This window comes from Typopeltis vanoorti, chromosome 5 (genome assembly GCF_054136105.1).
Source record: "Typopeltis vanoorti isolate ZY-2024b chromosome 5, IOZ_Tvanoo_1.0, whole genome shotgun sequence".
Classification (NCBI taxonomy): domain Eukaryota; kingdom Metazoa; phylum Arthropoda; class Arachnida; order Uropygi; family Thelyphonidae; genus Typopeltis; species Typopeltis vanoorti.
In genome coordinates, this window is record NC_143553.1 from 28,524,559 (window position 1) to 28,549,802 (window position 25,244).

The window sequence follows — 25,244 nt, forward strand, 5'->3', positions numbered from 1 at the left end:
AGTACAACAGAACATGCACCCTTCAATTGTAAAGGACCTGTGTTAGATTCTTGTCCTGATTAGAGGAATCTTTATATGGACTTGAAGCTGAGTTTATCAATTATACTGAGGTAGCAGCATTTTTACTGCTAGAAGCTCTTGTTTTTCTAGGAGAAAAAATGCTGCTACCTCAGTATAATTGATTAACTCAGTTTCAAGTCCATATAAAGATTCCTCTAATCAGGACAAGAATCTAACACAATGATAGGCATTGGTGGCATTCAATAGTAGTGTTGTTGTTGTATGTAGGTGGAGAATTAAGTAGTAGGAGAGATGATGTGTATAGTGAAGTAGAGTGGAGTGCTCTCCTGCTCTACTTTGAGGTGTCAATGATAACAATCACATTAAGCAGTAAAGCAAAGGTAAAACATTGATAAATGAAGGTCATTTGTTTATTTCAGCATAATTTTAATTTAATTTAAAAGCTTTAATTTTATTTGTTAGTTGCCTGATTTTGGGGACCTCAGGGATCCTTGTTGAATTGCACCACCACACAAGGATTAATATAATATTGGTCATCATATTCCTGATGTGTATCTTCAAAGGATATTTACAGGGTATATATCCTTTGAAGAAGCTATTTGACTTCACATCAATTGCCTTAGTATCCCGTAATGCAACACACTTATTCTTATAGACCGTGCTTTTTTCTAGAAAAAAAGGTGCCGGAACTCACATCTTGTTAAGCTTTTTTATTAAAGAAAATGATATTCAAATCTTAATTTAAATGAAATATAAAGCAGCTGTTGCTGTCATGGAGTCGCATAAATGAATTAAATATAATTTATCTTCAGTATTTGTTATTTTAGACATGATCAAATGTAATATTAAACAAACAAATTAAAATATACAACCAAAGACCAAATATAAAAGCAAAAGTAAATTTTGCTTTTATATTTGGGATTCTGCACATTCATTTAGTTGCAGTCTGATTGTAAAAACATTATATAATTTAAGAGAAGTTCATAGTGTTTTCCAAACTTTTGTCCAATCTCGTCGAACAAATTGTCTTGACTCCTTTCTTTGCTCTTAGTATCTAAGGCCGAATGTCGTCCTCTAAGTAACCACAGATCAACATACTTTGAAGGATCGAAAAGTCTTAAAGGTGGTCCAACGAGTTTGATGAATAAAAGTGCCGAAACTGTTTTAGTCTTCAATGAAGCTCTTCTTGGGGTGATAATTAAATTCATCTGCGAAAATCCTTGTTCGCATTCACTTGATGAAATGGGAATGGTTCAGAGCATGTACCAAATGCAACAGTTTTTCTGGGTATGTCTTACTGAGAATGTATTCATGGAATCCACGAATCATTTCTCTTTCATTTAGTTGCAGTCTGATTGACAAATTTCTAATTTCCGCCTTTCCAAATGCTAGCTGAGCATCAATATCTTCAGGCCAGTGTTTTTGGTCAAGCACGCGAGCCCAAAGTGCGCTAGCTCAACATCTTCGCTATCAAGCAACCTTTTTTCAGTTGACTCTTTCAATTTGGTATAAAATGTTTTTGGGTCAATAGGAGGGGGTTTTTTTTGGAGCTTTTTCGTGACGCATACAGCACATCTATAATAGGGTCCAAAATTCTTTTCTTCAAAAACTTGTACAAGTGCATTTATTTTTTGATTTGCCTTGTGAAGGTTCATGTCACTGTCTTGCAGGTCCAAACTTAATTCAGACAATTCTTGAAGAGCGTCACACATCAATCCTAGATCCAATAAAAAGTCTGTAGATGTTATTTTTCTTCTTAAGCCATCATAAGTACATTTATCATTTTTATCTCTCCTAAGATCATGCATCGCATCTTCAAAATGATGCACTAGAGATTCAAAATTATCCCACCCAGCCAAAACTGAATGGAAACTAGATGACACCCATCGAGTACTTAAAATTCTTCCAATTTTCAGCAGCTCAACCTCTAGTGATTCTGCACATAAATGCAACTCTACTGTTTTTTTGGCAAAGCATGGTATAGGACATAAAGTTTATCAATAAATGATTTGAATCTATTGATTATTGAAATTTCCTTTACAGCATCACTTACTGAAAATTCTAGTCTGTGATTAGCACAATGCCAAACTAATAGAAGGAAATTTTCTGACAGCAATTTTTTCACTCCACTTTTATACCCTAACATTACAGCAGTGCCATTGCATGCTAGTGAAACTAAATATTTTTTAAATAATCTTCTGTCATCCCATATTAGTTAAGACATTGGAGTAAGGAATCGAATACAATTTTTGCCGTTACATTTTCAAGTTTGATCAAGTCCAAAAATAAATTTATCGGTGAATTAATTCCAACACCTTCGATACAGCATCGAATATACACTGTGAGAGTGGTTTTATTGCTTATTGTTGTTGATTCATCAATTATCAATGAAATTATATTTGTGGATTAAACGATTTCTTTCAACACATTTTTACTCATTTCTTCACTTACATGATTCACAATATTAATACATGCATTTGTTGAATGAAGAATACGACTCATTTCAATTCTGTTCAGTTCTTGCAGATCAATTTCACTTTCAAAATTATGGAATGATGGGTTTTCCTTTGCTACTTTATATGCAGTTTGAAAAAATTTTGCGGTTATTTCTTTTTCACGAGGTCTTTTTTTTTCTGCTTCAGAAACAATTTTTAACGCTGCTTTGTGTGCAGCAGATTCTCTGTGATCGAACATTTTTTTTCGAAGTGAGCTCATCTGTAGCTTCCTATCTTTGCCAGAATATGTAATCTCATTGTTGGCCCATTCTTTGGAAATTTTCATTCCCATCTTTGTTTCAATTCCAAGAGTTCTAACTTTTCTGCAAGGTGTACAGCCAAGTTTCTTTTTTGCAAATATACATCCATTCATTTTTCGAGCAAAAACCATTTTTTTGATCTAATGTCCAGCAATTCGGCCAGTCATTTTCAGTTTGGCCTTGCTCCTCAAGATTAGCTTGAGATGATTCGAAAACATCAACTGACACCATTATTTCCATATTTTTTGATGTCATGTCTGTTATTATTCTGGGCATTTTTATTAATGGGACCAGTGGTTGAGAAGTAATTTGAAATTTTTTTCATTTTCAATCTTGGGGTCAGACTTTTACACTAAAAAGTAAAAAAAAAATGCTGAAAGGATATGAAAATAATGACGTTATATTTATGTCAATTCAATAAAGATATTTTTTAGATAAATATTTGTTTTACTGAAAATCTTTCACATGTTGTCAATCACACTTTCATACAGCCACAAACATAGATGCTAATGGCGTGTGCATATGTTATGTATGCATGAACATTATTTCAAAAATTACTTTTGAAAAAACTGTAAAAAAAAAATAGGTGCGGGAACACCTATTTTCTGGCGTAACGCACCGGAACACCGTTCCGGTGCGTTACGCCAGAAAAATAGCATAGACATGTATAATGCTAGGCATTATGGGAAGGGCCACTACCCAGACCAGTTTCTGTGCGAGCAAGACCCTGAAATAATACCAAAGTTGAAGTAATTATTTCCATATACAAGTAGCCAAAAGGTGTCACACCTTATTACTAAAATATTCTGGATTAGAGATAGATGTTGAAAGTTTTTTCACTTGATTATACTATAAATTAAAGATATCAAGAAATTATATTCTTGATTTCATCTTTTATCCAAGTGTAATCAAACAAAGCTTGTGTGTGAAGTCACTAGCAGTCTCTTCAACACCTTAACTCACTTTAAAAAAAATAAAAATAAATAAAAAATGTTTCTATCATATCTCCTCTTTTCTGCGTATCAACTAACTTTCTGACATTACAACAATAATTCAATCTATCCTCATAGGAAGTACTCCACGGATCAATCATCGTTTTTTGTTACTTGCCTCTGGATCCTCTCCAATGTTTAACATCCCCCAAGAAAACCAAACAATCAAATCTGTGTACAGTAATCCAGATATGACCATCAATGCCTTTATGAAAAGGAATAATAATCTGCTTCTCTGTTTTTGTATCAACAGTTTTAGAGAATGTCCTCAGAATTCAACTGCACATCCTCTAATAACCTCACATTCCTAGCTTCAGAATTTCTAACACTGCATAACTTCAGTTTGTCACATTATAGTGACAACCATTACCCATGCTGAGTCTATTTAAATTAGCTTGCAAGATCTTTAAATCACCATTACAGACTTGCTCTCGTCATGTTTACATTATATAGCAGAGGACTGGATATTTCTCTGCAATCCATTTCCTGTATCATTTATGTTCAAATTAAATAACATCCTCTTATCCATGTCACCAGTTTCATATTCTTCCCCATTTTTCTCCTATGCACTTAGCACATATTCATACAGTATCATGATGAAGCAAATTCCTTTTCGAATTTGCCTGTCACTTTAAATATCTGGCCTATGTGCATATCAGGACAGGTTAAGGGAGTACGGTTTCAGAAATAGATGGCGGAGAGGAGTTATGATAGGATCATACATGTTGGTGAGTGATCTCTTGGGTTGGTGGAAATGAAACTTTGGATCATCCTTGGTATCTGAGTAAGTGCATGAATGTGTAAGAATGAGCTACTATTGGATATTGTGTCTTTACTGAATGTGTTCAAGGGAGAGATTTGATAGATATTTAGGCAATCTCTAACACACAAAAATTAGTCCTTGGACTTTATGGATGGAGCAAATCACTTGTTACGTCGCCACTTTGCGGAATATTTGTTCTGAACCTTGTATATGGCCTGTTAGCGTGCTTTCCTATGACTTGGGATCTAAAGCTCGCTCAGATCACGAACTCTAACAAATTTCTTTGTTCTGCGCCAGTTAGAGTCAACCCTTGAATGTCGCAGGCCCTTCCTGAATCCAACATTTATCTTATTTCACCCAAGTCAGGTAGAACGGTGTACGGATTCAGGGATTTTGCAGTCGTGCCCTCTCCAAGCCTTATCAAATTTTATTTAGATACTCTTCCCCTTTTATCGCAGTTTGTGTGTTGGTGAGTGGCAATGTCGTTCTCAAACACAATTCAGTGACCGATTTAACAAGAAACACAAAGTTTAATTTTTACAAGATTAGGACACATAGAACATAAATCATTCAATCAGTTAATTGTTATTTCAAACTTTAAATGCTCTACATGGTAATACATGACAATTTCAAACAGGACAAGATTGCTATTTTCTAAGAATGTTATAGATATAAGCATATACTATTAATTATCTGAACATGGGTCTCTGGGGAGATCGCTAAAGTGACACATATATGTATGATGTGAATATCATATGACATGGGGCTTCGGACTACCAGTCCAAGGTCTCTTTAAGTTCCAATGCCAACAAATAGTCTCAACTTCCTTTGCTAAAAAAAGGTCCTAGCTGCTTCCCCCTTACATTTAACATATTTTAGATATAGCAAAGTTTTACATTACCATTTGATGCAGCATATAGTCACACTTCGTCACCACATGTGAATCACGTGCAAACCCTGGTTGGATTTTACTCACTTTGTGGAGCACTCTCCCTTTTGGATCAATGCACACTGGAACTTTGCTGTCAGTCGGAATTTTTCACCATGCATCTCCAAGACTTATGAACCCTTCTAGAAGGACATTGCGGTTGAGGTTCCACTTAGTCCCGAGCTTCTTCATTGGTCTGCACTTAGAGGTTTTCGTCGAACTTCATCCTACTGTCTGCACTGGCACCCCTTTGTTCTACGGCCGATGCTTGCTGTCCTCTGTGCTTCGATCACATCCCCCCCCCCTTTTTTTTTTTTTTTTTTTCTCCTTCCTGCTTCATGTTCCCTCTACTCTCCTCTTTTTTTCCGACCACCAACTCCTATTGTACTGCAACTTTCAGTCACGGTCGTTTCGATGACGTTCTCTTGAATGCGTGAAAGAGCTCCTCCCAGAGAATTGTCCACAATTGTCTCTTTTCGCGAATCTTGCTTGTAAGGTTCGCGAAATGAGTTTGCCAAGGTCATGACATCAGGGCCCTTAGTCACCACTGAAGTATGCACTGTTTCACACGGCCTATTCTTGGGTTGGTCATCAAATATGTCGCCTCACTACAAATTCATATATCCCTTTTCCTTGACATATCACATACCTACAGTGTTTTTCCGTCTTTGGGTAAACAGATATTCACTCATTTAATATTTACATGATACACTTTACTCGCCCCCCCCCCTTCCTCCTTTTTATTTATAGTACAATTTGCACCAGCAGTACAGGTATCTTTTGATTTCGGCTCTGTTCTTGTTAGATCCTGAATGAAAGTCTGTCTAGTGACAACAGATCTCATTCATGATCCAACACACTAATACTAATAATGATAATTCCTTGACTATGTAAATTCATATAATATCTTCTTCTCTCACGTAGTCCTAAATGGACCGTTGGGTCATTCATGGCTGGTAGGTGATATTCTTTGTTAGCCTCCTCCAATCATCTCGGTCTCTTGTTCTTGATGTCAGTTGAGAAAGGGAGAAATTTGTCCATTTTTTGATGTTATCAGTCCATTTTAATCAAGGTCGGCCGGATTGGTCGTGGAACGATTCCTTCTTGTGCTTGTTTTGGAATGCCATTAGCCCTCTGCACGTTTCAGAACCATTTCATCTGTGATGACTGTTTTTTTTTTGTAGGTTTGTGTATAATCCATATTTTATGTTCCGAAAACGCAGCTGGTTATCTCTTGTAATTCTTCTTCACTTTCTGCCAGGAGATCGATATAATCTGCAAAACGTAAGTTATTTATTCTTAGTCCGCCAACTACTATTCCAGTGTCATATTCATGAAGAGCTTCATCTATGACATATTCCAGAAAACAATTAAAAAGAAGAGGGGGACAAGATGCATCCCTGCTCTGCCTGGAACGGTTCACTGCTGTAATTTTTAATTTCAATTCTCATATCAGATGAGGAATAAAGAGATTTAATAATCCTAATGATTTTGTTGTCGATACCATAATGTTCTAAAATTTTCCATAATGCCTCATGCTATATTGAGTCAAAAGCTTTTTGAGTGTCAAAAAAGTTGTGATGACAGATTATTTTGTTATGTTCTATGTATTTTTCGCCTAGTATGTGTATTGTAAAAATATGGTCGATTGTACTTCTGGACTTCCGGAAACCTGCTTGTTCATCTGATAGTCTGCTTTCTATTTTCTTTTCAATTCTTGACAATAGCATTTTTAACAAAATTTTGCTTGGATGACTAATAAGGCTTATTGTTCTATGGTTGCTACATTTATTGCTGTTTCCCTTTTTAGGAATAGGTACTAGGACAGAAGTCCGCCAATCAGAAGGCCAAGTCTCTGTGTTCCATACGTCCTGAAATAAATTTAGCAAGGTGTCTATGATGATATCACCTCCTTCGCATATCAATTCCATTGTAACACCATCAATTCCTGGTGATTTTCCTATTTTTGAGGAGCTAACTGCTGCAATGACTTCTTCTTTTAATATTGGGTAATCTCCTTCCTCCAAACCTCCTGGCAACATTCCATCCTAAATATCGTCAATCAGTTGAGGGTCCTTTTGAAAAAGCTTGGTTGCATAATATTTCCATCTATCAACTATTTTCTGATAGGAGTTCCATCTTCATCTTCTATGCTCCAATTAATTGCAGTAAAAAGTTTGGTTAATGTATTGATAATTTGGAAAGCACTTTTAGAATTATTTTTATTTAAGTCCCCTTCTATATTTTTGCATTCATTTGATATCCATAAGTTTCTAGCATGTTTGATTTCTTTTTTAATAATCTTAGTAATATTTTTATACTGTTCTCTGTTATTACTGCTATTAATATGAGATTTCAAATATCTTCTTTCGTCGCATAGGTCCAAAATATTTTTAGTTATCCATGGTTTATTTATTTTCCTTTTGTGCCCAAGGATTTTTTCAGCTGTCTTAATTATCTTTTGTGAGAAGTATTTGGTTTTAGATTCGATATTATTATTATATATCTTGAAGCTTGTATCAAAAATTTGTTTTAATTTGTATTTATATAGTATATTTATTTGGGGATCTTTTAATTTTTCTGTATTATATCTTTTATGAGTTGATTTTGTAGATAATATTTCTCTCACTTTCATATTCACAGCTGTGATGACCATGTTGTGGTCGCTGTCAATGTTGGCTCCAGGAAATGATCTGGTTCTTGTGAGGTTAATGGAGTTTTTAAATCTTGTGCTTACAAGGATAAAGTCAATTTGGTTGTGTTTACCATCAGGGGAAGTCCATGTCCATCTTCTGGAATGCTTATGGGGAATTAGAGTGTGGTGAGATCATTTTGTGAGGCAAAATTGATCAGTTCAAAACCTCTTTCGTTTGTCTCTGCATAGATATATGGTCTGACAAATGGGAGATAATCCTTGCTGATGTCTGTTCCAATTTTGGCATTCCAATCGCCCTGTACAATCAAAAGGTCTTTTCTGTTTGCTCCCATGATTGTTGCATTAAGTTGACTATAAAACTCCTCTACTTCAGCGTCCTCACGGCCTGTGGTTGGGGCACAGACCTGTATGATGGTGATATTGAGTGGTTTCCCTCTTAGGCAGACTAGAGCATTCTGCTATTGATAGAATTGAATTCCATGACAGAATTTTGTAATTATTTGTGTATCAAAAACTCGACACCTTCTTTACCACTGGAGTCACATCCAGAGTAATGAAGCAAATGTCCTTCATCTGTTGTTAGCTCTCCTGTTTTGGGCCATCAAATTTCACAATGTCCCATAACAGTCCATTCATATCTTTTTAGTTCGTGCTGTAGTAATTTGAGTTGACCTGATTGTAGTAAAGTTCTAATATTCCAAGTTCCGGTCATTAAATGATTGCGGAGTCTGAATCTGGATCCAGTTTTCTCATTTTTTTTTGTCAGTGATAGTGGTGATGGTAGTGCCAGTCGCTAACTTCTCATTGCCACCCCTGGAACTGCTACCAAATGGCAAAGAGGACCTTGTTGAACTGGGCGACGTCCGAGCCGGCATGGTGTACTGTGTTAAGTCCTTCTCCATGAATGTCTAATGGGCAGTAATTTAAGACAGATGGTGCCAATCTCCTCTTCTGTTCTTTGCCTGCTAGCATTTAGCTGAGCATGGTGGGATGGCCTTTACTCCTTGGGAGGCCCTACAAGGAGTAATGATACTCCTGATGTGCTTCACCCATTCTGCCCAGGGCCATCCCCTGCCACGGTGAGGCAGCATAGCAGGACTTGGGGGGGGGGGGGAATCAGAGGAAGTTGCATAACATTAATTAAGAACAAAGTAGTTAAATAGTCTTTACTTTAAATTTTTTGCATTTTACACCTGAAACAGGATCTTTTTAATACCAATATGCAAAAACAATTATTTATGTTATTATTTTGAGCAGAGTTTCCTCATTTCTGTGTAAAAATAAATATTATTTCATTCGAGTTTTGTATTTGTTTGGGTTAGTTTCATTTCTTATTGTTAAAGGTAGTGGGTTGTATATTTTTGGCTCTAAATAAGTATAATGTTTGTGTATTGCCTCTTCATTTGCTTTAGGAACTATATTTTAGGCCCTTATGTCTACTAAGGAAAGCATCTTGTTTGATATTTATGTATTGTTGTTTTTTATGAATAACAGTATAAAGGCATAGGAATTATTCCCTGGCATTTCCTTTAGTTTGCTTGGTTAATTTCCTTTTAATTTATTTTGCCTCCTTAACACTAGTTACCTTTCTTGCCATTGATCTGAGCTGTTTACATTTCTCCTTGTATTCCTTCTATAACATCCCCATCCAAAATTTTTTTTAATGTTGTGACTCATCTATTTAACTCTAACCTAATTTATCTCTTGATTCTGGGTATCTGACAACTGCTTTCTTCAAACATTCCATTTTCCGTGCACTGCTAATATTTTTTCATTTTAGTTTCTGATGTCATGGCACTTTAAGATTCTTATAATTGTCCATTCTACTTGCTACATAGTTTTTGTATATGAATATTGTTGACAATTTTTGTATGGCTGTTTATGTATAGCTGTAACCTTTACTATAGTGCAGTATGACCTTTGTTGTTTTTGTGCCAATAAACTATAAAACCATCCAACCAACTGCTCTTTTTTTTGCAACACTTCTCAGGTATTACACATACTCTTTCACTTATTTATTAATCCCTCAGTTATCTGGCCACAGTGGAAGAACAGTTTGTTGGCAAGATAACTGAAGGTTCAGTTACATGGTGCCATACCCTAAGTTATTTGACATACTAACCCTTTCAAGGATTGTTAATTGAAGGTTGGATAATTGCAGGATCCTGTTTTACACTTGTAATTCTTATAAGGAGCAGATGATGATAGTACTAATTATTCTGACCTGGGAAGTGATTAGCTACCTCTCAGATCTGAATTTGTTTGTTAGAAAACCAGTAAAATATTAATGAATTTAATAAATATATTTTTCTCTCTTGGTGTTTATACCATAAAACATTATTGTGAATTATCGACGCCACCTAAGCCTTTCTATACATAGATCTTACCAGAATGTATCAGTTATATCACTGAGCTGTATGCATTAAATTATATAAGGTTAAAATACTACCAAGGGTGCTTATACATCACCTATTCATAGTCTTTACGTCAAATCAAATGAACCACCTTTGCCACTTTAATATCAGTAGATCAAGAAACTCTCTTAAGGCACTGAGAGATTTAGTATACCAACAACATCCAATGCTGCTCTCCTGTGACAGTCCAGTCATAGGGATCGCAGTGAGGAGTTTTTACTCAGTTCTATTTAGGCTATAGTCATCTAATACACACTTTCCTATTCAGGAGTGTTAACATTCCTGTTCGAGTACTGTGTGGCTCTGCATTAACTGTCATCCATATTTTAATCAGTCAGTCTAAAAGAGAGGAAGTTATTCTTTAAGTCACATTTTTAATGTTTCATAATAAAAAAAAGCATTTATATGCAAAAGTTATAACTGAATATTGCCTTCATCTAGATTCCCAAAATTCATGTTATCATTAATTAGCATGTATTACAATGCAAGTATTTCAGGATTCCCTTTTCATGTATATGTTTTCAGTGAATCACATTGAGTCTAGAAATATTAAACACAGAACCAAGAATAATCATCATCCTTCCTTTCTGCCTAAGACAGATTGAGGATACCATGAACTTTCCAGTCCAATATATCTGCAGCCATGTTATTTAAATTTCTCTAAGAGTTTTCTGTTGAGTTCTCTCTGGGTCTTTTCGGTGTTATATTTCTTTCTACTCTTCCATTTTGGAGAATTTGATGAGTCCCTTTAGTAGGCATTCTGTGCACATATCCATACCACTGTAACTGTTTCTTCATTGATTCTTGTTAATATTGATGGTAGTGTAATTGTTTTATGATCTCCTGATTGGTTTTCATTTCAGTCCATGCTGTTTTATTTATTTTTCTCAATTTTCGTGCAGAGACTTGAGAAAGAGTACCATTGAGCTATATACTTTTTTGATGGTTTCTTCCTAATATAACCAGTTCCATTTTATTTCCTTCCACTTCTAAGTTAAGTTCTTTGTTATTGTTTTGCTTTTACTTAAATTTATCTGCATTGCACAGTTTTTATGTAGATTTTCAGTCATATATACTCTTTAGTTTTCTTAATATTTTATATAATTTTGTTCATTTGCAGTTATTCTCTTGTTTTCTGGGATAGGCTCTTGACCATTTCTTCCAGTTGAAGGTTAAACAAATATGATATTCATTGTTACATTTATATTTAAAACAAAAAAGCAAATGAACAGAATTTCTGAAATTTTATGTATTCATTTAGGTTGAGGTTTATGATCTTTGGGCTCTTTGGCTTTAAAGTTACAGGGATTGATTTTTCTGTAATCATTGATATACAGTGTACTCTTGATTATCTGGGTGCAAATTATTCAGTTTATACATTATCTTCTGATTTTTTTAATTTACTATTTGAATCATTAAAGTATTCAGTATAAATATATACACAGAATATGGTTCATAAACGAGAATGCATCCTGGTGCAAGTCAGCTATCTCCTAGATATCTAAGTCCAAATCAAGATTCAGATATAGTCCTACTTCAATGATTCAATTAAAAAAGAGCAGAAGGAATCTCTGGTTCAGAAGTCAAGTTATTTCGTATTAACATTATTAAACATCTCAGGAATCTCAAAAACAAGCAAAAAATACAGATTATCTGATTAAATAATGTTATGAATATATAGCAAGAGCCAGTATAGTTAAAATGAGTTGATATATTTCTAAAACCCACAATATTGCATTCAGATGATTCATATTTTCTGTAATCCATGCATTTCCTCCCCTCTGTTAGTCTGGATAATTGAAGGTATATTGTAATGACTCCTGGAGCTTCAGAACAAATTTGGAGTTATGATTTTAAGAGCCAGTTTAAGGCAGTCAATTTTTACAATGTCCTTTGGGTCGAAAGACCTGAATTCAGATCCCACCTAAGATCTGAAGAACCTTTGTCAGGCTTCTGTATTTAATCTCACAGAACAGGCAAACTGGCCAGAAAAGCTCTTACAATTGACAGCCATACTACACTGTTTATTAAATAACGAAACCTGTGGTGCGTTCATAATTAGAAGAAACACACGTATAAACCACAGTGAAAATTATTTAATTGTAAATACTTCATCCTAAGTATCTTAGGACATCATCAGTACAGTATTTAAACAAAAATTAAGAATAACATACAGTTAGGGCACATGATTACAATAGAATCTCATGAAAACGTGCTAAAGTAGTACAAAAAAAAAAAAAAAAAAACCTTAATTATTTAACACACTTTTGTATGATAATTTCCCATACTTTAGGAATAGCAAGAACGTCGTTGCGGTTTAGGTTTGGTCTGTGTAGTAGGGCTTCAGAACTTTCTTTGTATAAACGTTCATGTTTAAATAAAGATCTATGTAAAAGTTTAGCCTTTCCCCAATGGATCCTATGGTTTGGATTTTCAATTCCGTGTTGAGAGAGGCCAGATTTCTGCGGTTAAGAAGACGGATGTGGTCTTGATGTTCCGAGATGCGTTTCTGAACAGACCTACCTGTCTGTCCAAAGTAAGATAATCTGCATGAGCATGGAATCTCATAAACACCAGGTAACATCAAGGGTGAGAATTTGTCCTTAGGAGAAGGTAATAAGTTGTAAATTTGGTTGATAGGTTTGTAAGTAGTGGCAAAATTGTATTTCTTCATAATTTTAGAAAGATGTTCTGAGATGCCTTTAACGTAAGGTATGGGAATCCTATGCACTTCTTCCTGTCTGGATTGATGTATGCAGAAGTGACTGATGATTTTTTGAGTTGTTTTGGGATTATATCCATTTAGGATGGCTGTATTTTTGATAACTTCTAATTCCTGGTTTAAAGACTCTTCAGAGGAGCAGAATTTGTGTGCTCTGGAAACTAGTGATTTAATAATGCCAGATTTCTGAGATGGATGATGAGCAGAAGAATTGTGAATGTAGCGACCTGAGAATGTAGGCTTGCGAAAGACGGACGTGTCGATGGAACCGTCTTCTTTTCTTTGGATGTGTAAATCCAAAAAAGAGATACCCTGTGGAGATTCTTTTTCTAACGTAAAGTTGATGAGATGATGAAGAAGGTTAATTTTATCTAGAAACAGTTGTAATTCAGGTTCGGGATGATTCCAGACTGCAAATATGTCATCGACGTATCTTAGCCAAATTTTTGGTTTGGGTTCAAAAGTGAATATTTTTTCCTTTAAGGTGTTCTAGAAACAAATTTGCTAGGTTTGGTGATAAAGGAGATCCCATTGCTGTTCCTTCCTCTTATGTATAAAAATATGAATTAAATGTTCTAGCAAGAGGCCATAAATTTGCGATTTCACCAAAGTGTTTCCCATATTTAGACTTTATACATAATATAGAAAGAAACATCAAGCATCTCTCCAGTATTGAAGCCAACGAACTTCGTTTCGAAGTAGCTAAAGTGATCTACAATGCCAAACCTTCAGAATTAAATATCCCACCGTCGGAATTGAAAGCCATTATTTCCTTAAAACGTAACAAAAATTTAATCATTACTAGAGCTGATAAAGGAAATACCACTGTGGTTCTTGATACCAATTCATATGACTGAAAAATTAATTTACTTCTTCGAGATCGTAATACTTACTCCAAATTGGATTTTGATCCTACGAATCGTCAACTCAGAAAATTAAATAAGCTACTTAATGAAACTTCCTCCTTAGATGAAGAAACAATCAAAAAACTTAAGACATACCATGCAAGACCTCCTAGAATTTATGGCTTACCTAAGCTACACAAAACTAATGTTCCACTTAGACCTGTCGTAGACTGTATCGGCTGTCCAACGTACAAGTTATCAAGATTCTTATCTAACCTTCTCCGCCCTCACATAGGCCACTCAGTCTATTGTTCAAGTTTGTTATTGCATCAGGTTACTTCACCTGGAAAGGTCAAATTTACAAGCAAGAGGAAGGAACAGCAATGGGATCTCCTTTATCACCAAACCTAGCAAATTTGTTTCTAGAACACCTTGAGGAAAAAATATTCACTTTTGAACCCAAACCAAAAATTTGGCTAAGATACGTCGATGATGTATTTGCAGTCTGGAATCATCCCGAACCTGACTTACAACTGTTTCTAGATAAAATTAACCTTCTTCATCATCTCATCAACTTTACGTTAGAAAAAGAATCTCCACAGGGTATCTCTTTTTTGGATTTACACATCCAAAGAAAAGAAGACAGTTCCATCGCCACGTCTGTCTTTCGCAAGCCTACATTCTCAGGTCGCTACATTCACAATTCTTCTGCTCATCATCCATCTCAGAAATCTGGCATTATTAAATCACTAGTTTCCAGAGCACACAAATTCTGCTCCTCTGAAGAATCTTTAAACCAGGAATTAGAAGTTATCAAAAATACAGCCATCCTAAATGGATATAATCCCAAAACAACTCAAAAAATCATCAGTCACTTCTGCATACATCAAACCAGACAGGAAGAAGTGCATAGGATTCCCATACCTTACGTTAAAGGCATCTCAGAACGTCTTTCTAAAATTATGAAGAAATACAATTTTGCCACTACTTACAAACCTACCAACCAAATTTACAACTTATTACCTTCTCCTAAGGACAAATTCTCACCCTTGATGTTACCTGGTGTTTATGAGATTCCATGCTCATGCAAATTATCTTACTTTGGACAGACAGGTAGGTCTGTTCAGAAACGCATCTCGGAACATCAAGACCACATTCGTCTTCTTAAACCGCAGAAATCTGGCCTCTCTCAACACGGAATTGAAAATCCAAACCATAGGATCCATTGGGGAAAGGCTAAGCTTTTACATAGATCTATATTTAAACATGAACGTTTATACAAAGAAAGTTCTGAAGCCCTACTACACAGACCAAACCTAAACCGCAATGACGTTCTTACTATTCCTAAAGTATGGGGAATTATCATATAAAACTGTGTTAAATAATTAAGGGGGGGGGTATTATTTTTTATTTTTTATTTTTTATTTTTTTTTTTGTACTACTTTAGCACGTTATGCACATTTTCATGAGATTCTATTGTAATCATGCGCCCTAACTGTATGTTATTCCTAATTTTTGTTTAAATACTGTACTGATGATGTCCTAAGATACTTAGGATGAAATATTTACAATTAAATAATTTTCACTGTGGTTTATATGTGTGTTTCTTCTAATTAATACTACACTGTGTAGATAGGATTAATCCCCTCAGATCATTAATTAGGTTTTAGAGAAGCCAAGTTACTTGGCCTTGACAAGCTATTGAACATAACAAGAGCGGAAAAATGGGAATTTACATTTGTTTTTTGTAGTTTCTTACCTGAACTTTCAAGCGATGTGGTTCATTCTGTTAGAAAATACATACCGAATACATCATTTTTTAAAAAATTTATTATTTGATTATTACAGATGCTTTGAATAGTCATTTTCTCCTCAAATCTATTAACTGTACCCAATATGATTATGCTTTTGTTTTAACAGATGTGGAAATCATATCAAGATTTGCTCACATGGAATATAAACATGGTGATCCTGAATGTGGTCGAACTATGTTTGAGAGCATTTTAAGCAATTATCCTAAGCGGACAGATCTATGGATGATGCATATTGATTTAATGCTGAAAGAGGGTGATATTGAGTCATTAAGGTATATAATTTACAATATTCTTCACAACTGGATACATTGCTTTTCAGTGAAACTGTTTAAATTGATGGAATTAATTTTAAAATTATATTATTTGTTTTCCATATAATAAAATTTGATTTTCCTTTGTTGCTTGCCACTAGAAATTGCTACAAATATTTATGTATAACACATTATTTCTAAATAAGTCTTGGATATTGTAGTCTTTATTAAAATTAAAATTCAGATAATTCCAAAAATTGATAGGGAAAAAAAAATTTGATTTTAAAGTTAAGAAGTTAATGATAAGTATTATTTTTTTAGTTAAATATTCTTTTTTTTTTGTATTCAGCAAGCATGATGTTTGATGTAATTTATGCCTTTGGCTACTAAAGTCTTGCTTAGATATAAAATTTATTTAGATTAGACTGTAGCATAATTATAATTTTAGACAGGCTATCAAGTTTTGAAGTATTTGTATCTAGGCAAACATTATTTGAAAAATGTGTTATATTGTTGCTTACGCGAAAAGCCAAAATCACTGTAGTAATTCATGATACAGGAATGATTAAATGAACTCACCTAAGTGTATAAAACATCATGAAATTAGGAAATACAGGTAACCCTCGTATAACGCAGATGTTAGGTTCCCCAAAAATGCCGCATTATATAAATCGCGTTATGCGAAACTCAGATCACATAGAAAAAGTAGGCTCAGGTTCCGAAATCGTTTTTTTTTTTTTAAGATTATATAAACTATGACATATCCAACAAAAATATATTTTTATTTAATTCAGGTAATTCATGTAAGTTAAGAAAACATAAACTAAGAAACAAATACATAGTATTTAATTATGAAAAAATTATAAATTGTACATAAACTTCATTGCACATAATACATGAATGTTTTAGGCAAAATAAAATAAAGTGCATATTTTAATCGTCATCACTCTCTTCGAAACTAACATTTCATAGATGCTCTTTATTTATGAGTGGCCAGACGTCGTCATCACTTGAAATCTCTTGGACATCATTTGTATAATTCTCATTGCATACTTAAGCTGATTTAGTTATCAAGAAATCAGTAATAAGACTTTGCTTACCACTATGCTGCAATTTTTTAAGTTCATAATACGGAGCTAAACAAATATCCAATTGTCTCGTGAATTTTCCAGAGTGCTCCATTAAGAGATCATTATCCATAAAATAACTTTCTTGCCAAGTTCAATCCTTCTGCTAATTTCTTTAAACTGAATTATTTAACGGATTCGTCACAGCCAGAATCTTCGGCAGAACTTTCCCCGCCATTTGGTTCGACGTCTTCTATTAATTGTAGCAGTTCCTCCTAATTTAAATCTATTTCCCAGTCAATTAATTCACTAATTTCGTTTTCAAACATATCACAAAAGCACTCTAAGTGGCCATTACTATAAAAATAAATTTTTTACATAAAAAAAAAAGCATTACATATTGTATGTAACTCAGGACTGGTTCGAGAGTATCTGATGCCCCTAGGCAAAGAAAATTTAGTCACCCCTATATATTGTCTCTCTATATATATTTTGTCACACAAGCACACGTACACCTACACATGTGGATATTTATAAAAATAAATAAACGCCCCTAAGCAATTGCCTAGGTTCGCTTAATGATGAAACAGGCCCTGATGTAACTCACCAAAAAATAAAGTGCTCATCTTGAGATTAACACACGGGATTTTTAATACGCTTTCCTGACAGAAAACGAAGACAATTTTCAACAATAACCACTTTATACGGTTAACAATTGACGTACATGTGTGCTAAAGGGTATTTCCCTTAATATAAATTTGCTACTTATAACTACATGTGCAATACGGGCAGACGCAAATTTAACGAAGATAAAATTTGATTTTTAACTCGCGCGTTGAAAAATATATGAAAAGATAAAGGGTTACTACAGTTTGTAGACTGTCTTATATCGAAACAGTGTTGTATAAGTACCACGTTCAACAAGGGATACTACAATTTGTAGACCGTTTTGTATAAGTACCCGCGTTATACGAGGGTTACCTGTATTATAAATTCTGCTTGTTTCATAAAAAGTAGACTTTATAACAATTTATAATGAAATAACTTATTTAATTAAATCATCATTTATTCATGTATGAATAGGGAATTATATACAGAAATATTCCTATAGCAAAAAAAAAACTCATGGAGTTAAAGTCTATTAGATGAAAGTGAGCCATATTTCTCTCTTTTGTGCCAATTAGTAAATGTCAGATGATTCATGAGCCTCATCTTCAAAAAGAAGATTGATTATATACTGCCCAAACTGTTTCCTTGGTCTTCCTCTCCCTCTGTGTCCATTAATTGGCCTGTAGAGAGCACGAACACTAAATGTATGTGAAGGTGGATTTCTAAGCTGGTGTCCCAACCATCTCAGTTGATTTTGTGTGTGTCTGTTAGAGGTCTTTGCTGGCTTTCTTCAAGAATGACAGTATTGGGAATGTGATCTTGCCATGTATATCATAGTAATGTTCGAAATTATGTTGTCCCAAAGCTATTGATGACATTAACTGCTCATTGAGTAGTGATGTCCTATGTCTGGGAACTATATGTAAACATGGCTTGACTGGTGGTTTTGTACAGACAAATTTTGGTATTTGTGGTAATGAGATTGGATTTCCAGATATTAGTTAAACTTTGATGAAAATGAAGAGCTTTATGTTTTATTTTCACTGTGTCAGTTTGAGTATCAATGTAGGAACTAACTGAAAATCATTTACTTCTTCAAGATGTGGTCCTTTAGCCTAATACTTCCTTCTATTCTGTTCTTTAGGACTTTAATTTTACTGCTATTGCTGCCTTGAATCAGTGCTGCATTTTTACATAAATTATGTAAGTAGGTTTGGGCAGTCTGAATGTGTCAGTCAATCCAACATCATCTTCAAAACAGACTGCTCATGTGGGTTTGTTCTGCCAAATCTTCAAGAATTATTCCATACTCGTTTCTAGTGAGTCTGAATACATATTCAAGGGTAGTAATTTATTTATTCTTATGGCAAAAGGAATACAGAACAACTACAGGTCAATATCCAGTCTGGAAAGCCAAACCAAGGCCTCATCCATCACCTTGTGGATGTCCTGTAGGTCACCACCGTGAAATTGGTGCCTTGGGCAGTCGTTCAAAATATTAGAAATCATCTGAGCCACGGGAGAACAATCACAATAAGAGTGGTCTAACAGCCCCCATTTATGTAGTAGGTAGCCACATCTGCCCTGGTTAGTTCTGATCCTGTTGATTGATGACCAAATCTTCCTAGGAAGAGCAAAACCAGGCTGTAGAGCACAGGGATCTTCTACCAGGAAGCCATTTGTTGGGAGATTGTTGGACCAGTATTCTTGCCACATGTCAGGCGTTGATGGCAGGGCAGCTGAAGAGAGTTCGTCCATGGACCAGAAATGCTTTCTAGATTTTAGGTGAAGAATAGGTGGATTTATGAGAGTCTGGTGCAGGGGCAGGAGTGGGTTGCTCATTGTCTTTGTCTAAAGCATCAGCAATGTGGTACATTGCTGGTGCTTCAGACAAAAGAAGCTCCAGAGATGAATCACAGTTAACATGAAGCTAATGTCTCAAACAAGGCGTCCAAAGGTACCAAGCCTCCTGGACAACTTACAGCAACTATGATGAAAGGGTAGTAATGAAAAGATATGTGCCAAAGAGTCTTCCTGAAGAACTCCAGAGGAAAGCTCTCAGTCATCCCTCCTTGAACCATTACCCTTGCATGATAGTTTTTGTGTAATTCTGCTGTTGCTTTGATTATTTTCAAGAGTATGCCATAATAACTGAAAATTTCGAACATCCTTTATGTATTGATTGAATCGAAAGCTTTTGAGAAATCTGTGAAGTTTCAGATCAAGGGAAGGATTTTATCTCTTGCCCCTTCTAGCAAACTTCTAAGACAGTGGATGTGTTCAGCACTGCTTCTGTTTTCAGGAAGCCTGCTTGATTTTTGAGTAGGAAAGGTGATACATATGATTCAATTCAGTTTAGAAACATCCTGTTATAGATTTTCAGTGTGATATGAAGTAGAGTGAATTACACTACTTGAAATGAAATAAAACTTTATCACTATTTCAAGCACAGCACTGTATCCAGTAATAGCAGTGCACAATAACTGACTACAGTGGAAGTTGCTCTATGGTATATTTCTGAGCATGTGCAGAATGAAAAGAACATTAATAGATGTTGCTAAGTGTTTGGGAAGGAGGAGGCCACTAACTTCAGTGGCCTTGCCATTATAAGTGATAAGGCTTCCTGGACTGTTCAGAGGAGGAAAAAGAACACAGCATGAGGAGAATTGGGGAGTTTCTATGTTTTTAGTGTGTAAGGATTGAGTAGAGATTAGAAGAAATGTCAGAAATGGGAGACCCGGGGAGAGAGAGAGAGAGAATAGAAGAGATAAACTAATCTCTCTTCATTTTGAACAGAGATAAGTGTGAAGCATATTGTAGTCATTAATCTGTTAATTTATAATATTATTGGTTTATAATTTAATTGTTAATTGACACCGACTGCATCATTCTAATATTCTACATCTATTATTTTTTTTTTTTTTTCTATCAACCGCACCTTTGTTATTCTTTTTCATGTGCACCTTAGGTTTAACTTACTTCTTCTACTTTACTCAGTCATAACTATAATCTGCTTAAGATAGGCCTCTCTATTAATCCCTTATAATCTTCTTTATGTTCCCACTGCTAGTGAATGATCTTTTTTATTAGTCTATCTATGATAAACAGGTTACCAACTCTCAAATTCAATTAGAGAAATGTATTTGCTTAATGACTGCGGCATTCTAATTTGTATACGTAGCTTGAGAATTAAAGTATGGAACATAGGTAAGGTCAAATTTAACACACAATCTCTTATAGCTAGTTGTGGCGATTTTTAAACAAACAAGCTTGCAGGTTTGCTACTTTTTTGGGAGATAGTGTATTGGCAATAGATCAAACAAGATAGTTATACAAACAAAACATTTTATTTTGATCTTAGTATGAAACTACAAATTACAATGTAAGAGGGAGAAAATCTCTTTCTCAACCTAGTCATATATACATTAAGTGCAACATACAATTAACTTACTCTTACATAACACTTGCTTAACCCTTTATATTGTTAACTCATCTAAATTTAGCATACAGTTATTCCTTATGTGCTAACTTAGATAATCTCCATTCATTCTATATACAAAATTTACATTCGTCCTTTCATGACCATAACTGTTTACTTAACTAATTATTAACATTTGTATGTAATGAAAGGGTGTTTACAGGAAATAGTTCATGTAAACACACTTTCATTACATACATAAATTCCAACAGTAAGCTTTTATAACATGAACAATTCTTCAGCTAGGTTTGCTTAACCTTGCAACCTTTTCCTGGAATATGACTGTTGACTGGATGATATGGCAGTTATTCACTCTTGCAATTGCTGGGAATTTTAAGTAGATTTCTCCATTGGAAACAGGAAATGAACTGCCGATGTCTTCCACTATGCCCATGGATAGCTGTACACTCCCAGCACATAATTGCAATCTGGCTGGAGTTCCATCAAATTATTCCTTTGTCTTCACCACCAGAACTCTGTCCACTGAAAGGGACCACTGCCAGAAGCCTCCAAAACTAAGGAAGGAGAGTGATAGAGTGACCAGTGAGAGTCTTCTAAATCCTCTATTCTCTATATTTTTGAGAGCCCTTTTATATCTTGTCTCATTCTATGTAACCACATAATTGTTGCCAGGATCACTGCCGGCACAGTGACTTCACATCAGCAGACTCCATGCGAGACATTACATTGTGGGTGCATATTTTTATGTTCGCAAGAACTTGCAAACATTTGTTTATGCACAGTCATCGTTATAATCTCTGCTAATAAATATTTTTGTGCACTTTTACAATAAAATTTAAAATTCATAAAATTACTACATATTACTACATAACAGGAGTGCTTAAGGGTCAAAGCTGTATAACTGAGAGGAGACCTCCACATAGCCTTTAAAGGAATGCGGAGAACCAACCAGGGCTTCTGACCTAATGTCCAATCCTCACCTTCTCGTGGTGCACCCTGTTGGGTATCTACTTTGATACTGAACGAACGAGGATGGGCTGGCAATTTGGGATTTAGCCGACCAAATTGTATTCTTATTGGTTAAACCAAAATAAAAAATGATGGTACAACATGACAAAATTTCATGCCGGCTGGGGCGTCGCCCGGTTAAACAAGGCCCCCCGTTGTTTTCGCCAGGGAACCAGGGCGAACAGCGAAAAGTCAGCTACTGGAACAAATCTGAAAACAAACCCCAACTCAACATCACCAGAGTTAAAGATCGGTACTATCAACGTAAGAAGCCTGAATGGCAAAGAAATGGAGCTAGCTGAGGAATTAGATAAGTACCAGATCGACATAATAGGGGTGACTGAAACAAAAAAGACCAAAACTGGCGAGATCTTTCTGAGCAATAACTACAAAATGTTATATTCAGGCAATAACAATCAAGGAAAAGAAGGAGTAGCCATAGTATTCAACACAAAATACGAGGCTAATCTTCTTGAATGGCAGTCAGTCTCAAGTAGAGTAATGTGGGCAAATATGAGAATGGGGAACTGGACAATGAGACTTATTTGTGCCTATGGTCCCACAGAAGGTTCTACTAAGGTAGAAGTGGAGGAATTTTTTGAGGCTTTAGAAAAAGCAACTGACACAATGAAAAAGGAAAAGTTGGTCCTTGTTGGGGATCTAAATAGTAGAGTAGGAAATGATTGTGAGACATACAAAAATATTTTGGGCAAATTCGGAGAAAAGAGCAAAGCTAATAATAATGGCAAATATCTGTTGGATTTCTGCTCAGGACATGGACTGGTTATTACTAACACCATGTTCCAACATAAAAATGTGCACAAATTCACATGGAGAGAAGAGGCTAGGAATAAGAAAAGTCTCATTGACTATGTTATTGTTGATAGTGATGTTTTCTCCCTGGTGCAGGACACCAGAGTGTACAGAGGATTTGAAATTGGAAGTGATCACTATTTAGTCTTGAGCAGGATAAAATTGAATTTCATATTGAAAAGAAGAACATGTAAGAAAGTTTTAAAGCGAATAAAAGTTGAGCAGCTCTCAGATGTAAACTGTGGACTAAAATACAGAAATATTATTGAAAAGAAAATGAAAGAGTTTGAGAACAGGAATCAAACCTTGGAGATTCAGTGGCAAACTCTGAAGGAAACATTGATTGATTCTGCCAGAGAGGCATGTGGTGAGGTTGTGTGCAAAGATAAAAAAATCAGAACTCCCTGGTGGACACAGGATGTTAAAGAGGCAGTGAAGGAAAAGAAGAAAGCATATCAAAAGTTCCTGGCAAATAAGTCAGCTTTTACTCTTACAGAATACAGAGACAAATGTAAGAAAGCTAAACAGTGTGTAAAACTAGCTAAACAAAAGTCATGGGAGGACTTTGGCAAGAATATAGAAAATAAATATCAAGAAGGTGGCAAAATATTCTGGAGGTTGTTGAAGAAGCTTAGGAATGGAGGAAAGATTGCTGTAAAAGGAATTAGAGATGATAAAGGTGAAATGAAAACAGGAGAAAAAGATATCCTTGAAGTATGGAGTAATTACTTTGAAAAACTGCTAAATGAAACAAGCAGTGATGACAGCACAGTGATAAAAAACACTGACCAGGCATGCAGTCAGGAATACATATCCATACTTGAAGTAGAAAAAGCCATCAAAGGCTTGAAATGTGGAAAGGCAGCAGGAGTAGATGATATTCGACCAGAAATGCTGAAGTATGGTGGTATAAGAGTCTTACAGTGGCTGCAATGCATAGTTCAGAAAGCCTGGACAGAGGGACGAATTCCCAATGATTGGAGTAGAGCTCTCATAGTACCCATATATAAAAAGGGAAATAAAACTGAATGTAAGAATTACAGAGGTATTTCCCTACTGAGTGTTCCTGGCAAGATCTATGCAAGTATATTTGAGAAATGGTTGAGAAGAATTGTGGAAGAAAAGCTGGGTGAAGAACAAGCTGGATTCAGGCCAAATAGAGGCTGTCAGGATCAGATCTTCACTTTACGACAAATAGTCGAGAAAGCATGGGAATATAACAAAGATCTGTATTTAAGTTTTGTCGATTTGGAAAAGGCATATGACAAGGTGCCAAGAGAGAAGCTATTCAATACGCTGCAGTTATATGGTGTCAATGGGGCATTATATCAAGCAATACTTAGTCTTTATTTGAGTTGTGAGTCAGCAGTTAGAATTGAAGGAGGTACAGGAAGATGGTTTAATGTTAAATCTGGTGTGAGACAAGGATGTACATTATCCCCTCTGTTATTCATTATCTATATGGATCACATTATGAAGGAATGTGGTATTAAACCTGATATCAAAATTGGAGATGTTAATGTCAGCTCTTTGCTTTATGCGGATGATGTTATACTTCTAAATAAATCCGCTACAAGTCTGCAAGATTCTCTGACTAAATTGAATAGCTGTTGTAATAGATATGGTATGAAGGTCAGCAATAAAAAGACAAAGACAATTAAAATAGGCAGAATCATTGAAAATGTCAACTGTGTTGTGAATGGAGAACCTGTGGAACAAGTAAAACATTTCAGCTACTTAGGCACGATTTTTACTGAAGATGGTAAACTAAATATAGAAATAGACAACAGAATCAGCAAAGCTGGTATCGTGGGAAGTCAATTGAATAAATTCATATGGAATAAGAAAGAAATTAGTCGGAACACTAAATTAGCTGTATATAAGACTGTGTTCAAACCAATTTTAACTTATGGATCTGAGAGCTGGGTCAGAAGTAAAACACTTGACCAAAGACTAGAGACCGCAGATATGAGAGTCCTGAGAAAGATTAGAGGCATGAACAGATGGCATCAATGGCAATATCATATTAAAAATGAGGATATTAGGAAAGAACTTGACATTGTCAGCATCCAGGAATGCGTTAGCAGAGCTAATCTCAGATGGTATGGTCACTTAAATAGAATGGGAGAGGAAAGATTAGCAAAACA

At 35.1% G+C, this 25,244-nt stretch overlaps 1 protein-coding gene across 2 annotated transcripts in view; it reads left to right on the forward strand.

The window, feature by feature from the left end:
• Positions 1-25,244, forward strand: part of Rrp5 (Ribosomal RNA Processing 5) — a 681,802-nt gene that overhangs the window by 638,949 nt on the left and 17,609 nt on the right. For both annotated transcript variants that reach the window (XM_090392300.1, XM_090392301.1), the window contains one exon: positions 16,017-16,182. In XM_090392300.1, coding sequence (XP_090248426.1) covers positions 16,017-16,182 — 166 coding nt within the window. The remainder of the gene's footprint in view (positions 1-16,016; positions 16,183-25,244) is intronic.